Source organism: Triplophysa dalaica, chromosome 7, assembly GCF_015846415.1.
Source record: "Triplophysa dalaica isolate WHDGS20190420 chromosome 7, ASM1584641v1, whole genome shotgun sequence".
Classification (NCBI taxonomy): Eukaryota; Metazoa; Chordata; class Actinopteri; order Cypriniformes; family Nemacheilidae; genus Triplophysa; species Triplophysa dalaica.
Genome location: NC_079548.1, coordinates 20,266,874 through 20,284,414, shown reverse-complemented (window position 1 = coordinate 20,284,414; position 17,541 = coordinate 20,266,874). Strand labels below are relative to the sequence as shown.

The following is a 17,541-nucleotide window of genomic DNA, read 5'->3' as shown; positions in this document are numbered from 1 at the left end:
CATCTGGCATTTTATGGGAGTATGCAAATAATGAGAGAAAAAAAAAATATTTATTAACTCAAGGACTGGAGCTATTTTCATATAACGTACATTTGATTGTCCACTAGATGTCAAACGTGAGCAAGACTGAGAAAGCTGAGCGTCCTATAGGGTACTTGCTCTGATCATAATCTTTTTCAATATATGCAAAATAATCCAAAAGTATAATATAGTAGAAAACGTGTCTTGAACAGGTATTGGATGTTTTAAAGGAAACTGGATGAATCACGACATGCATTCCTTAGTATGTGGTGTGTGGAAGGTTTTTCCAATCTTTTGAAAGAACAGGGCCTTTTCAATAATCCTAGTATTATTTTTATATTGTGGAGTTGCACAACACACCAGCTTCAACCTTCACACCTGTGGACAGTCAAGACTAGGCGACTCCGAGCTGTAAACTGGAACATTGACAAACTGTAGCAGACCAGACGTCTAACTTGATCCATATTCACCGGTCAATGTAAGAAACAACGCAACTCGTGTGTCGCGTTTGGGTCAGGTCGGGAGCGCGTGTGTGTTGCGCAGGCGCAGTAGTCAAACGAGTGGAGTCAGTGAGGTTTGTGCTCACAGCTGATCACTCTGCATGGAGTTACATAGGCTACACAACTCATGTGTTATGCATCCTTTTACGCGCAAGAGTCAAGGGAAATACTTCCGTGCGGTGTTTCCCTGTCTGTTCATCCTGTGTTGTCGTCTGCTGACGGATCTTCAGTGTGTTTTGCTGTTGTAAAGTGAAGAGTGAGAGCGGATTAACGGGGCGGTCGGGCTCCGGATTTCGGGTCTTGGGATCAGCTGTTATCGGGTTTCTCCTCCGGGATGGCCCTAGCGCGACAGGACTACATTGCCCCGTGGTGGACCTACTGGCTGCACAATTTCCCGCATGTTAACTTGCGCTTCCAGTCGGTTGATAGCGACTTTAAACCGGAGGACGCCAACTATCAGCAGGTGAGGGGCTCTAATAGACTTTTACAGGATGAGGGGGAAATTAATGTCAATATTGTTGGTTGAAGGGAGCGCAATAATAACACCTTAAGGCGAGAATCCGCTTTAATTTGAATATTGTCAAATATAGTATATCTTTTATATCGTGTCATTTTAGTTAATATATGTATTTTTTCTTGACAAACAAACAAACGTTTGATGTTTATGCTTTTGTTTCGCTTGTTCTTTCTTTATGAAGTTCTATAGATGACACCCAAGGCCTGCTCATCCCTGATAGCACACATACATATGGCTTATATCTATTTGACGTCTGCATTTATATCTGCAGGACATCTGCAATACATAGTTTGCTCATCTGCAATACGTCTCGGAGATATCTGCTGTCAGACGTCATGTAGACATCTAGAAGACGTCTGTAAGATGTTTATGATTTAGAATGGATGTAATGCTGCTCTTTCTAAGATGTTTATCAGATGTTTTTACGCAGCAGATCTCCAGATCTTTAGCAGACGTATTACAGACGTTCAGACATCTCCGAGACGTATTGTAGATGAGCAAACTAAGTATCGCAGATGTCTTGCAGATGGAAATGCTGACGTCAAAAAGACTTAAGCCAGATGGATTGTGCTATCTGGGATGTGTAAACGCGTAGTGTTTGCTTAAAACGTCTTATTACACGGCTCATTGAAATGCTTGATTCTGATTGGCCAGTCGCGACATTTGAAGGTTCGTTATTCCAGATAACAACCGCTCAAAACTAAAAACACACGGTAACCCGGATGCAGCAAATCATTTTGACAGTTTTTTTCACAAGTTAAATAAAATTGTGTATTTTAATAACATATGACATTATATGACGAGTTTGGTTCCAAAATGAGATAAAAATCGTGTTTTTGTTATTGTGCATATTCCAATTCATATCAAACGGACTGCAGTTGGTTTGTTAAAGCAACAAGCCCCGCGAAGCAGTGGGTTACTGTGCATTTTATAACACCTAAAGGCGTTGTGGCACGATGCAAAGCAGAGTTTTTATAAGCTTCTTGCTTTTATAAATCGGTTATTACATACGCGTAGCAAGGTTTTTAAAAATAAAGTAAATAAAATTATATGTAGGCTTTGTAATGTGGTCAGTCGTTATATATCGGGGAATTTTGTAACGGTTTAGAATTTGACTCAGCCAATCAGAATCAAGGACCAGAACTTTTTATATAATTTGATTTAAGCCATAATAACTAAGAAATACAGCTAAGTAATACAATAATACACATTAAAAACATGAAAACATAATAAAAAACATGATTTTTTTCTATCTCATTTTGGAACAAAACTCTTCATATATACAAATGATTAATACAAATTGAAAAATACAAAGTAGCCATGTAATAAGTGGGATAATGTACAGCCCCTTCAGTGAGACACAAGAACCTCCGCTTTGCATCAGGTCCTGATCAAACTGTCAGGGCTTATTTCTGAGATAACAACCGGCTGCCTGTTGAGAACTACAGAACTCCAGAACTGAAGTGTTCACTTTAATGTGCATACCAAACATCCTGGTACTTTTCAAATCTAGTAATTTAAATCTAGTAATTTTTTATAAATATCCGAGGACTGTTTAAATGGACTATAATCTGTAAAGTAAATATTATGGTTTCTTTTCAAACTCCATTGATGCTTTATGTTCTGATATACAGAGGATGCTTGTGCTTATGTCCATTCTCTGTGGCGACTAGTTGTGCCCATAACTGAATGGTACAAAGTAAGCCAGACACAAAATAGCTCAAACATGGTCATAGGATCCCAAACACACGACTCACATTTCTATCAAACAAGCTCTTTTTCCCCTGACAGTGATTTGTACTTTAGCTGGAGATATTGTCTCCAGAGAAACATTTTGCGCATTGATTAAGTCAATACTTCGGCTGGTGTTTTTTATAAAAAAGAATATTACATGCCTTGTTCAAGGTCATATATCTCTGGTTCACTTGAAGAAATCAATGGAGCAGCATCACAGGTTGTTTATGGAACAAAACGCTTGTCAAATCTTTATCTGGGTTAAAATTTCATCTTGCAATTGCATCAGTTTTTCCATTAGTATGTGACTACTTAGGTTTGGAATAAAAAATGTCACATGGGAAAATGTTGTTGCAAATATGATTAATACTTTTTATTAATTGTTAAATAGTTTGTCATGTTGAAACAGTGACATTAACATTGAAAAGTTGGTTCAATATTGGTGGTATATAATTATGTAAATACCACAGTAAAAGAATATGGTAATTATTCAGCGTTCCATATGATGTCCTCACTGATGCCACCACAGACCACACTACACAACAGGGTATGGATGCACATCACATACTGCTGGGGTTTAGACATCACCAGTTAACCTCTGGCCTGTAGGACATGTGTAATTCTTCTTTGTTTGCTCTTCTTAATTGGTCGACATCTCTATTTCATGTTTTCATCATCGCTGGCAGTGGCAGGAACCAGGAAGTTTGGTTTAATCTCATGGTGCACATTCATTGGCCTCTTCTGTTAAACATCCTGTGACAACAATGGGACAATTATAGAGATCAAACAATTGTATATTGGGTAATGATCGCCTGCAGCGTTTAATACACAATCATATGCTTGCTGGTCATTAATCCAATTGATGATGCTGAAAATAAGTTGTTTTTATAAAAGTGCTAACTTAAAAATAAAGTAAACAAGGGAAAATGCTCAGAGGTTAGTGCATCACTGCAGAAAAAGTTATTGGTTACTTTGAAACAGATTTGTTTTTCCTGACAAATAAACAATAAAGATTGCAGGGAATCTGAGGGATCTGAATGAGAAATGTTTAAAGAGATACTGCACCCAAAAATGAAAGTTCTGTCATCATTTATTAGCCCTCGAGTTGTTCCAAATCTGCACAAATGTCTTTTTTCTAATGAACACAGAGAAATATATTTGAAAGAATGCTTATAAGCAAACCGTTCTGGAGCACTTTTGACTGCCGTTGTCATTTTTCATACCGTGATAGTCAATGGTGGCCAAGAACTGTCTGGTTACAAGCATTCTTCCAAATATCTTTCTCTGTGTTCATCCAAACAAAACAATGTATAAAGATTTGAAACAACTAGAGAGTTAGTAATTCTTACTAAGAGGTTTTGTATTCAGAAATAATTGGTCATTTTAGTTGAAAAATATACAAAAACAGCAGACTTAAGCAAAACATTTCATTTGCTCTCACATTTATTTTGATGTTAAAAAATAAATTTTATTTTTGTATCACTCTCTCTCTCTTGGGCAGAGCCTATAATCTTGAATCAGAGAACTACAAAAAGACTTTTAATTCTGGTCGACTGCAGTAATATATCGCTGTTGTCCTTCTAAAACCTCCATATTTCGTGATTTTTTGTTGTTGCCATAAATCATTATTATTGGTCACCCTTTATGTTTGTCAACGGGTTTTGTAAATATCTGACCAATCATTTTTTTATGAAGAACTTGTCAACTTTGACAACACAGTATTTAATCATTTAAAGATGTGTGTTTAATCCATTTTCTGAAATGCAGCAAAATTTGGACAGCGACGATCTATGGCTTTAAATATTTTTACAAATCTAAACTGTTTTCTTTTGCCTATAAAGCCTTCATGTTTTTATTTTATGGTCTGTCTAGACCACCAAGCGCAGTTTAAACAATTACACGCCACTCTTAGGGATTTTAGTAAATTCACTCAGGATTTCCCAAGACCAATTTATTTAATGCGTCAAATCAAATTCACTTGGCTTTCAGTTTTCAGTGATGTAACCTCAGTTTTTCGGCCCCTTGGCATGAATAAGTAAGATGAATGAGTAAGAATAAGTAAATGTTGATTCAGTTTGTTTTTTTGGTTATCATCGTAAAGAGCAGAATCCAGTGATGGTGTTTTCCCAACCATCTGATATCTGGCTTTCTTCGGTCCTCCTGCTGGATCACAAGACCCCAGGGCTGTCGTGCTTTACTCACTTATCACATGATGTTCAACTCAAAGAAGGATCATTTCTCTTTAGCCTTAGTCCATGTGGGTTACCATGGCTACGTGCATGGGGGCATAAGCTAGCCCTCATAACAGCCATTGTACCATTTATCCACCCACAGCTGTCATGAACCGTTTGAGTCACAACATCAAGACGCTTATCACACTCCTCCGTTCCTATGTTCTTCTACATACTTCAAACTCCCTCCGTCTTCAAAAATACCATCACAAAGTTCTGTGTGTGTGACATTCAGGTGTAGCTCCATTTACATTTTCTCTTTTGTATTCTGATGACATCAGTGATGACAGGTAAATCAATCCTTGATAAAGGGCCGTTCAACTTCCTGTTTCATTTGACCCTGTGTTTGTTTCACTCTGCAGTCTTTGATCTTCCTGGCCTGTGTTTCTGCCATTGGTCTTGGCCTGAGTCTGCTGGTGCTCTCTGTGTATCTGACTTGCCTGTTCCGCTGTCAGAGGAAAGAAGATGAGGAGGTCAAGAGACCCGAAACCTGCTGTGTCACATGGGTCGCTGTTATCACTGGCCTGGTCATATGGTGAGTGAAGTCACGTCTTTGTTTTGTGTCAACCGGGGCCTGTGTTGTTCTCCATGTGATGACTGATTTCATTCATAGTTTGCCACTTGTGAATAACAATGCCTTTGTTAATACAAACACTTTTTCATTGTAAGGCCCCTTTGTGTAGAATGCATTGCTTTGTGCCCCCCCAAAAAAATCTTAAAATCTTCTTAGAATTTTAATTAAACCAAAAACATATTCAGTTATATAATGCTGGAACATCAATTATTTTGGTTGATGTTTGATAGCATAAAATCAAAGATAAATTTCAACACTTCTTCAATCCTACAAAACCTGTGTCCCCCTGGATCCATCTTAGGGCCCCCCCAGGGGACCACGGCCCCCCCAGTTTGACAATCACTGGTCTAGCGACAAAATTATGCACAGACATTTCACGGGAATCAAACCTTTTGCTATGTTTAAGGTTGAGTTGCAAAGAGTGATTTTTGAGATAGAATGAAATTTATCTAACCTTTCACTTCATTTAGTATATCAGTGTATTGTGCCAGGCAGGGATAACGTTGCATTTGGATTGGATTTGTTTTTTTTGAAGTGGGTACATGTATGAGACATTATTTAAGGAGGAGATATTTATAGTTTTTAAGCCAGATACGCTGTGACCTTACGCAAACTCCTATGATCTCACAAACGGAGGAGGATGTCAGAGCGTGAACCTTAGCTTTCAGGACTGATCTGCAGGAAGTAGGATGGAATTCGAGAGAATTAATCCTCCTCCACCTCTGCTCTATCTCTGAGCCAATATGTTGCAGAAATTCATTCCTGGGCAGCCAGCGTGCACCTGTCACGACACGTGTTGTTGTTCAGTGTATTAAATTCAAATGAACGGGCGATCAAAACCACATCATGATCTGTTATGCGTGGGACGTTGATCATTTTAGTGCATATTAAAAATGAGAAAGCAGAGAGCGGGAAAACAAAGACAACCAACACAAGAGAAAGCAAAACTTGGGCACGTAACAGGGACTTTCTTGTTTAAGCAAAACTGTGCCAGAATATGTTTTTATACGAAAGTTAAATGGTTTTATTTGGCAATTTTATTCAATGCAACCAAAATTGATGAATATTTTTTAATATTCATTTTCTGGAATCAATCCCATGATCAAATATTGCTGGGACCATGATGTGCTGTTTGAGCTTCAGGAATTATAGTGTTATTATAAACTTAGATTTACAATAAAGTAAATTTTTACAATAGCTCATTGTATTGGTTAATAAACTTTTTGTTTGAAAACAGCTTAACATAAATATAATGACTTAAATATATGTTATTGTTCTTAAAATGATGAGACTGTAGACTGTGAAAAACATTGTATGGAATGTCCACATCTTAGCCAATCCAGTGTGGACAAAATGAAAATTATTATGGGTTTTTTTTTTCGCGTCGCGCTACGTCCGGTGCAGACAAGGCGTGTCTTCAGATATCTGTGTCTAAAACTAAAGTTCAGTTCATGCCCTCAGAAAATCTCTAAATCAGTCGACTAAGGGGGCTCAAGACCCTGAGGTCAGTTTCCCTCTTGAGCATTGGAGGGTTAGCACGGTGCTAACACTGTATGCTTTTTATTAAACCAATAAAAGAAGACAAATGCTTTTATGCCAAAGTGCTGAATTGAATTTGCAGAGGTTTCAGCTGAAACTTGTGACAGTCATGAAAGTTTAGAGTCCGGATTGAGTTAACATTCCAGTCGTGGAAAGAAGGTCATTTGTCATGCTAAGTGCTGTTGCGTGATGCTGCTTAACACAAAGTCCTGCTTAACCCTTCACCCCTGACACTATAGTGAATAGCCAGTTTCTATAAAGCCAGTTTTATTCTCAATTTATGGCTTTCGTATTCATTTTTGACACTGTAGATAGCTGCCGGGCTATAAAACTGTATTATAAATCTGTGTCTGCACATTTAGTTTTATTTTGCTTTAACTTATAGTATGTCACGATTCTTAATTCATACTTCAAGGTTTTACGGAAAATAAACAGCATGTTGTCACTGGCCGACGGAAAGCTAATATCTTCAAAACTGCGACTTAACAGCTAAAGTTAACAACAATAACTAAACACTGCATTGTCAAAGTTGGCAAGCTCTTTTCAATACTTTTAATTGGTTAAATATTTGGGTAACTAACACTTTATAATACTAGTTTATACCTAATAGGTAGTTAGGCAGGAACTAATGCAAAACAAATGGTTAAACAAAACTAATCCTTTGGTAACAGCATACTGATGTTTAATGTAAGTAACTATTAGTTACTTATTACTTATTTAATAGTCATTAATAAATACTGAATGCTTTGTCTCCTGCAGAACTATACAATAACTAAGATAACTAACACACCTGGAACCATATTATAGAGTGTTAAATAATTATGATCACTTACCCCATCAGTATTAAGTTATTACTTATTATCAGAAACAGTATTATAAAGTGAAAATCAAGGTAACTTTTTAATAATTACTCAGGTCTTACCATATTAGTATTAAGTAATTACATATATCCAAAACAGTATTATAAAGTGAAACCATGATAACCTGTTAATAAAAATTATGAATTATGAACAAAAATTTAAATCATGAAAAACGGAAATATGAGGTTTCAGTCCGACAATATAAAGGTTTTGTAAAGAAATAAAGTTCTCAGGATTGTCTCTGTTGCTGCTGATAAACATTAAGTGAAAATTTGTGTCACCTGAAGATAGAACTGTGACCACATTGGACAAATGTGGTCAGTATATTGTGAAAAAATCTAGTTCATTGCCTAAAATGGTTGCAGCTCTGATTGAAGGTGTTATATATCTGTAGCCTTATTATTTTAAATGAGAAATGATCTTGTATAATCATATTACATCTTGAGCCAGTACTGAGTAATAAGACCTTAACTGAATTAAATGACAGCCCATTTCATTTATCTCCCGTTTTGTCTTGTGGTCCATGTGATTCTCATTAAACTTTGATCAGCATCAAGGCGTCTCTTTAATTTGATTATATTTCTTTTGATCATTTTGGATCCAAAAACAGAACCATAGTACTTTTATCCGGTCACTGTAGTTTTATTAAGCCCCTTTTAAACTGGTATTATACTTGACGGAAATAGTTTTAGTCTTGTTTGAATCAAAGTGTTCAGGACACAGTTCTTTTATTTATCAATTTATTCTTTACATTCATTCACCCCATCCAACACTATACAATATAATAATTTTCAACAGTTTTCCAGTTTATCTTAATTTTTGATAATCAGAACCGAACGGTCTGATCGGTTTTCTAGTTTTCTAATCACAGTGCTTTTTCTTAAACTCTGGTGACATGAGCAGCCTTTGCTCCGTGTAATAGGAACTAATTTACAGGAACGAAAATACGGTATTCAAAAAACTGAAACAAATGGAGGATGCCATGATCTGACTTGTGTTTTTGTTTTCAGTTTAGGGTTTCCTGATAATGGAGATGAATATAGACATATAAGTTGTCACTGAGACAAAAATGAGGGCCATGAGACTAAATCTGCTAACAACATGTAGTGTCAAGGACATGCCCTGAATATAACTTTTTTGAATGTTTGTGTAATACTTTCAAATATTGTTTTCAAGTGAGCGTAATCATACACTTGCGTCGCTGGTACTTTAGTTCCTATTGTGCCGGTTTAAACAAGGGCATGCGATTATTTTTTCCAGATTAACAAGTACATTTTTTTCTAACACCATTAACGCAACAACCGTTTTTTCGGTCTATCTTTACATTATATAATTATGCACTTATTCATTTAAAGGCCTTTAAACTATTTAAGCGTGATTTGAAATGGTTGTACTGACACGTCCAGTATAGATTGACAGTTTCTGGCTGTAAAACACAGCTTAATGCAACACGACAGCGGTCCCGTCCGGTGTCAGGCTGCGGCAGAATCCGTCATACAGCTCACCAGTATTGACTTCTCTTTCGTGCTTGTACGAACAAAAACATAAGATTATGCCAGAAAGCATATTTTGTTTAGTATTTTCGCAAGCACAGTCTTCAATGAGTTCAATAAAGTCTGAATGCAAAGTGTAGTGAAAATCGTAAACGCATCAGACTTTCTTAGCTGCAGCTCTTAAAGGGACCCCATTCTTAAATCTGCTGCTATGACTACTGTCACTACTGTTAATTAAAGAAGAAAAAAAAGAAGATATCAATGAGATATTTGATTCTACTGTATTTCATCTATTCAGCAGTAAAAACTGTGAAGTGTTTAAGAACTTCATTTATTTTCTGTGAAAGGGCACACTTAAATATAGGTCGTTGATTAGTTGTAAAAATTATATATTTAATAAAGACATCAGTTGCAATGCCAACAATGTCAGAGTGTTGGATTTCATTCAAAAAATGATGCCGTTAAATTAATGTGTTGTTTCTACACACAATTGGAGATAAAATGTGAAATAAGTATATTTAAAAACATTAATGCTCAAATAAACATGTTTAACACAAGAAATAGTGTTTTTACTTTCACTATACGTGTGCGTTTAATCACAGTTAATCACACGAAAAGGGTGCGATTAATCGTGATTACATTTTTTGATCTAATGACAGCCCTAATTTAAACCCAAAGATAATTTTATCCCCCCAAAAAGCGTACTTATAACTAATATCATTACCAGTTTTTGTGATGCAAACACAAAAAAAAGGGTACTCAAAAACGGCCAATAGATTGCAAAGGAAACTATGAAAACCTTCCTGCAGTGTTAATGGCCGAAGGGTGAAGATCCCGTCACAGCGGATCCTTTTAGCGGGAACTGACCGACTAATTCATATCCAACAAAACGGCATCTGATGTTGAAGCTTAGAGAGATAGTGTGACTGTTATCAGCCGCACTTAGACGAATTAGTGTTTGAAATGGCACTTTATCCTGTAGTACTCTATCACTGTATAGTTGGAGCATCTAAGTGTTTACTGAAGCAATTTATAAGTCCATGAGAGGCTTAAAGATCAGCACCACCATATGAATGTGTGAATGTGGCCTTCACCCTCATATTGGTTCTGCTTTTTCGTCCAAGCTAAAGAAGAACAAAGAAAACATCATGTAATCTTAAAGATACATATATTAGTATGAAACACTGACATATACCCATGATTCACTCTGGTGGGATCTTTAAGAAATGTTGTAATCTTTCTCAGGTTTAATCTGGCTTTGAGTAACCTGCATTGCTTATCTCACAGGTTTTGTTCATTCACTTCCTTCTTATTTGGATTTGCCAATCAATGAATGGAGATCTGTAGGCTTTGAGTGAGATGTAACAAGATGAGCACTGGTTTCAGCGGCTGGGCGGGTGTCGGGTGAGAGCCACGAACACACCCCATAATGGTCGTAGAAACACAGCTGGCCTGAGGGAGTTGTAATAATGATTTAAGCTCGGAGGGAAATCAGAAACAGGATTCTCTGACCCCCCCAGACACAAATGCATCCTGTTGAGGTGTCGCCGTATTGCAGGATGGCGTGTGCCGTCCGCTTTTTCCTTATTGTCCTTTAGTACTAAAGGTTGCTTGTGTTTACTTTAGGAACATTTTTAGACTGATTTTTGTTCATAACTGTGTGAAACCTAACAACACATGTATTACATTGTCTGTGAGCGTGTGTTTTCCTGTGGTCTCCTGTGTGGTTGAAAACCGTGACCGGGGGTTTTTAGAAATATGAGTAACGTATGTGTGAAAAAATGGACTTTAAGGCATCTTCATGAAGATCACATTTTTAAGTTGGCTTGACAATGCCTTGTTGGCAATTGAGAACAGGGAGCGATCATTTTGGTTGACTGACTTGGGTTTTTAAATGCCGATATAAAGGGGCTGTGTCCACTGAGGTGCATTTACTCGGCTGAAAACAGCGGGAGCTCGTCTGAAAATGTCGATGTAGTCGAAGCGTTCTGCTCAAAGTTTTGCATTTTTCAACTCTGGGCTCTCGGTCGATCGCCGGCGCTGATCGTGCAAAAAACGCAAAGCACCAGCGCTGAGCAGAAAAAAAACATCAACTGATGGCTTTTTTTAAAAGCGGGGCGTAACCATTGAAAACAATTTTAAAAACACGCCGGCCGCAAGCATAAACGCCTCGGTGGACATACGGCTCAACACTGTTGCCGTAAATGGGTAAATGAGACAATTATTATGAATCGGAGAAAAGCTAAATGAACTATTATTGTGTATTATTTGTCCAGTTTGTAGCATGTACAGGTATGTACATTAGGGTTGTCACGGTACCATAAACATGTCTTACAATACTATACCAGCTGAAGTATCTCGATACCAAGTAGTATCAGGTTGTTGTGCCATATAATTCAAATCTAAAAAACAAAAAACTGATTTATATGAAACATTTTGTATTTATTTTAGTAAACTGTATTATACTTTGCACTAGAATATGTTGTTGTATTAACTGTAGTTACTATGTAGTACTAAGGTGAGCCTCAAAAAACATTTGTATCTATTAGTTTTAGTAGTTTATTGTAGTAAATACTAAAGTACACAAGATCATTCTTCACGAGGGAACTAATTCAAATGTTGTACAAATTTTATTGACACAGCAATCTTTATAGAGGGAAATTTTAGGCTTACTTTAAATGCAGAACTAAGACGGTCAGTAGTTAGCGTACATTTTCCACTGAGTTAGTGAATCATTTAACCAACTCGTTCAAAACGATAATTTGAATCATTATCTCGTCCAAGTCATTCAAAGACACATTCATTTAGAAGTTAAACACCGCAAAAAGGCAGATTTAAATGTTCAAATTAATATCAATGCGCATAGGCAACAATAACTACGGTACTACGATACTACTATTTAAAAAATAGAGAGGCATTGCAGGTGTTCTGAAGCTTTAGCATCGCGATGCTACCGTAGCACCGGTACACCGTGCAGCCCTAATGTACATGACTGTCCAATGGAAGGGGAGCAACATGACCAGTCAAAGCGTTCGGCCAGAACGTTTTGATTGGGCAAACGTTTTTTGGTCCTACGCCTTTCACAGACGATATATAATTATAAAAATATTATTTGACCACTATTCTTCTTGATTGCTATCAGGATGTAAAGAGATTTCCAACCAACATGACAAAAACATTTTCTGGACAGGATCACCCACCCTCCCTTTAATTTGATCCCATTCTTACAATGGCTTCATCATTCATGTGACAGACAGAAAACAGGTTTTTGGTTTCTGACAGGACACATCACTCTTCTGAAAGCATTAATCTGGAAATATGTTCACAATTTCTTTTTTTGATATGAACTAAAAGCACCCCATCAGTCATACTGATATAGCAATCAAAGCAACTTTCTTGCACACAAAGTGCCGTGTGCTCTTATATCTCTCATTGTTCTTGCTTTTGTCGGGCTGTAAAATTAGCACTTTCAAAGAAAATGAATGGAGATATTATCAGACGGCCAGACACAGTGTCTCATGTATTGGCTCCAGCATTGGGGGGGAGGTGGAAGGGATGGACTGACCCGCATCTAATGCTTGACGGGGCTGTTATGACCCAGCACAGCGGTCTAATTAGGTCGACTAACATTCTGGGGCTTGGTTTGAAATATTTACTCAGGTTTCACAGTTGAAGCTATCATGAGACCGGATCAGTCAAAGTGATGAATTACACAGCCGAACGGCTGCTGGTGATCTCACTTTTCCTGTGAAGTGAAGAAAAATCTCATCGGTGCAATGGTCGGGTGGGTTTGAATCAGCCCGTTCATTGTTTCTGATTTTACTGTAATATAACATAAATAAAAAAATACACACGTCAAAGGTCTTTTTTACAGATTTTATAATTATTTTATTAAATAAAATTTGTTGTTTACATTACTTATTCTAATACTTATAGTAGCGGCGATTCTTGCCCTTACAACACTATTAACACTTGTAACTAAAAAATATTTATTGGACTATATAGGAACGTTTTATTTCACTACACAATTATGTGGTATGATTCTGAAGAATTCATATTTGTATATGTGTAGGAAAAGTTCAATTTTTTTATTTTTAAACAGAAATTTGGAGGGGTCTCTTAATTTTTCCATGGCTGTATTATTTACAGTTGAAAGAAAAAGTATGTGAACCCTTTGGGCTTACTTGGATTTCTTCATAATTTGGTCATAAAATGTGTTCTGATCTTCATCTAAGTCACAACAATAGAGAAACACAGTCTGCTTAAACTAATACCGCACAAACATTATACGTTTTCATGTTTTTATCGAACACAACATGTAAACATTCATAGTGCAGGGTGGAAAAAGTATGTGAAACCCTAGGCTAATGACTTCTCCAAGAGCTAATTGGAGCCAGGAGTCAGCCAACCTGGGGTCCAATCAATGTGATGAGATTGGATGTGTTGATTAAAGCTGGCCTGTCCAATAAAAAACACACACCAGTTTTGAGTTTGCTGTTCTGAAGAAGCGTTGTCTGATGTGAACCATGCCTCGCACAAAAGAGCTCTCAGAAGACCTACGATCAAGAATTGTTGACTTACATAAAGCTGGAAAGGGCTACAAAAGTATATCTAAAAGCCTTGATGTCCATGTGTCCACGGTAAGACAGATTGTCTACAAATGGAGAAAGTTCAGCACTGTTGCTACACTCCCTAGGCGTGGTCGTCCTGTAAAGATGACTGCAAGAGCACAGCGCAGAATGCTCAATGAGGTGAAGAAGAATCCTAGAGTGTCAGCTAAACACTTACAGAAATCTCTGGCACATGCTAACATTTTTGTTGACAAATCTACAATAAGGAAAACATTAAACAAGAATGGACTTCATGGGAGGACACCACGGAGGAAGCCACTGCTGTCCAAAAAAAACATTGCAGCACGTTTGAAGTTTGCAAAAGAGCACCTGGATGTTCCACAGCACTACTGGCAAAACATTCTGTGGACAGATGAAACCAAAATTGAGTTGTTTGGAAAGAACACACAACGTTATGTGTGGAGAACAAAAGGCACAGCACACCAACATCAAAACCTCATCCCAACTGTGAAATATGGTGGAGGGGGCATCATGGTTTGGGGCTGCTTTGCTGCCTCAGGCCCTGGACGGATTACTGTCATCGATGGAAAAATGAATTCCAAAGTTTATCAAGACATTTTGCAGGAAAACTTAAGACCATCTGTCAGCCAACTGAAGCTTAACAGAGGATGGACGATGCAACAGGACAACGACCCAAAGCATAGAAGTAAATCAACAACAGAATGGCTTCAACAGAAGAAAATACGCCTTCTGGAGTGGCCCAGTCAGAGTCCTGACCTCAACCCGATTGAGATGCTGTGGCATGACCTCAAGAGAGCGATTCACACCAGACATCCCAAGAATATTGCTGAACTGAAACACTTTTGTAAAGAGGAATGGTCCAAAATTTCTCCTGACCGTTGTGCAGGTCTGATCTGCAACTATAGGAAACGTTTGGTTGAGGTTATTGCTGCCAAAGGAGGGTCAACCAGTTATTAAACACAAAGGTTCACATACTTTTTCCACCCTGCACTATGAATGTTTACATGTTGTGTTCAATAAAAACATGAAAACGTATAATGTTTGTGCGGTATTAGTTTAAGCAGACTGTGTTTCTCTATTGTTGTGACTTAGATGAAGATCAGAACACATTTTATGACCAATTTATGAAGAAATCCAAGTAAGCACAAAGGGTTCACATACTTTTTCTTTCAACTGTATTATTGTGATATCTATTGAAATGTATATAAATTATGGTGTCAGTCAAATGTATCTTTCATTTTATTTTATGCTTCCTCGTTTTTTTGCCCAATGCATTCTACTCAAAATATTTGTATATACTGTAGTTTTGGTATTCATTGTGGCTCTAAAGGTACAAGGATATGTTAAATGGGTGCAAAATCACTATGTTGGAGTGTCAACTATAAGATGCTTAAACTGAATCATTCATGATATTATCACATGTATTTAAACAATATCAACAATCACTGCCGTTAATATCACAGTAATTGTCAATGCCGGTATATTCTGACATCACTATTTCAAAATATCAAGAAAATGTTGATTCCTCATTTTGATAAATGCATCCATGTATTCGGAAGAAGCTTTTATTCGACTTATGTGCATTCATACATTTTATAAGTATATGTGGTTCCTGGAATAACAAACCCACTACAGGAGAATATGACTCCTCTGAGTTGAATAAAAACGATGCATTTTACCTTTAAATCCCCAAAAATAACTGCTGCATTACACAAACAAAATGAAAGATACCCACTGATGTGAAGCTGTGATCATAACACAAGAATTTGTTTTTCTTACAGTTCAGCCGTGGGTGTGGGTTTCTATGGAAACAGCGAAACCAACGATGGAGTCTACCAGTTAACTTACTCAATTTATAACGCCAATCGCACGCTGGATGGCATTGGCAGTTTGGTAAGAGTTTGACATCCTCCACCTGCACCTGTTCACCTGTCACTCATCATGTTGTCTTATTTCTAATAGCCCGAAGAAGGTCAGGATTAAACTCAATCAGAAATGTGCCTGTTGTGCTGTAGAATATGTAAATGCTGGAGCCGCAGGGACATTTCACAGCTGCAGGGATATGACAGTAACACACACACGCTTCTGCAAGAGAGTCGTGGCCATATTGTGCATGTCCCCATTTTGCCTTCCAGTTTTGAGGAGTTTCAGGGTTTAGAAACATCTCCAGATGCCAACGAACCCAGCTGGTGTGTTTTTGTGCGTGTCGGCAAGAAAATCCAGAGAAATCTAGGATTAAATGTCCATTTGCATTAATGTGGATTAAAAATGTTGTATCTGTAAATTGGGGGTGTCAGAATGAGTGGGCCAGCACTTACTGTTGTTCAAATTCATTTAGTATTCATTTAGTTATTCAAACAAGACGTGAATGAGAATACTGCTATTTCTTCCAATGAAACGACATATTTAAAAACAACATCTTAAAAAAGAAGTACACTGTACCGTAACGTGTTGCTTTTGATACTACGCATGCGCCAAGCTTCGCTAGGGCGGCCATATTGAGTGTTGCGTTACTAAACATTCATTTGAATGGCAGTGATGCATCTTGTTAATAATAATATCTTTTGTAGTATATATAATACAAGTATTTTTGCCCACAAATTCTATTTTATGGTTTGTTTTAATGTTTAGTTTTAAGTGATAGTTCATCCAATAGGAAAAATGTTCTTTCATCATTTATTTACCCACATGTCAATCAAAACCTGTATGTAACTCTTTCTTTTGTACAACACAAAGGGATTTTGAGAAATGCCTCAGTGGTTTTGTGTCCATGCAATGCAAGCTACTGGAGGAGAATGGTGTTGGTTAAAGGGGGTATGCATCGACGTCACTTTCCCATGTGAACACGCTGGGACGCGACCCTTGAACCCCGGGACACGTTCCCCTGAGTGGTAAACCACGTGGCAAAATTGCTGAGGAGAATAGGAGAAAGACAGAAACCGGGACTTAAACACGCAATTATTGAAGAAATTACAAGCAGCTGGACTCGACGGATACGATCGCTTACGCTTACAGCTTCACTGCGATTTACAGCGGAATAAGTTAATCCTGGACACTGAAATGTTGCAGGGAATTGCATTTCCTGATATTGTAAGCATTCTTTTGCTGAATGTTTTGCCACCCTGGAGGACACGCTCCGGTGTGCTCACGTGGTGTTCACGTGGTTAAGTGACGACACATGCATTCCCTCTATTGGAGTTCTACAAAATATCTTCTTTTGTTTTTTGCATGTTTGGAATGACATGAGGGTGAATTCATGATGACAGATTATTAATTTTTGGTTGAACTGTCCTTTTAATGAAGAGTAGGAGTTTTCTGATAAAAGGCTGGATCAGCATGCTGCGGATCTACTGTTTTCTGAAATTTCTGAAGTGCTCAGGTTATATACTGTGAACTGCATGCAAACTCACACAGAATGCACATTTTAGTTTCAGAAATAATGTCAGGGTGGCACGCTGCTTTAGGTTATTACAAGTTAAC

General features: G+C 37.5%; 1 protein-coding gene across 2 annotated transcripts in view; it reads left to right on the top strand.

Annotated features, from left to right (window-relative positions):
- Window positions 1-608: 608 nt before the first annotated feature.
- Window positions 609-17,541, top strand: part of ttyh2l (tweety homolog 2, like) — a 42,268-nt gene continuing 25,335 nt past the window's right edge. For both annotated transcript variants that reach the window (XM_056752741.1, XM_056752742.1), the window contains exons 1-3: window positions 609-984; window positions 5,366-5,538; window positions 15,843-15,954. In XM_056752741.1, the coding sequence (XP_056608719.1) occupies window positions 856-984; window positions 5,366-5,538; window positions 15,843-15,954 (414 nt within the window). In that variant the 5' untranslated portion in view covers window positions 609-855. The remainder of the gene's footprint in view (window positions 985-5,365; window positions 5,539-15,842; window positions 15,955-17,541) is intronic.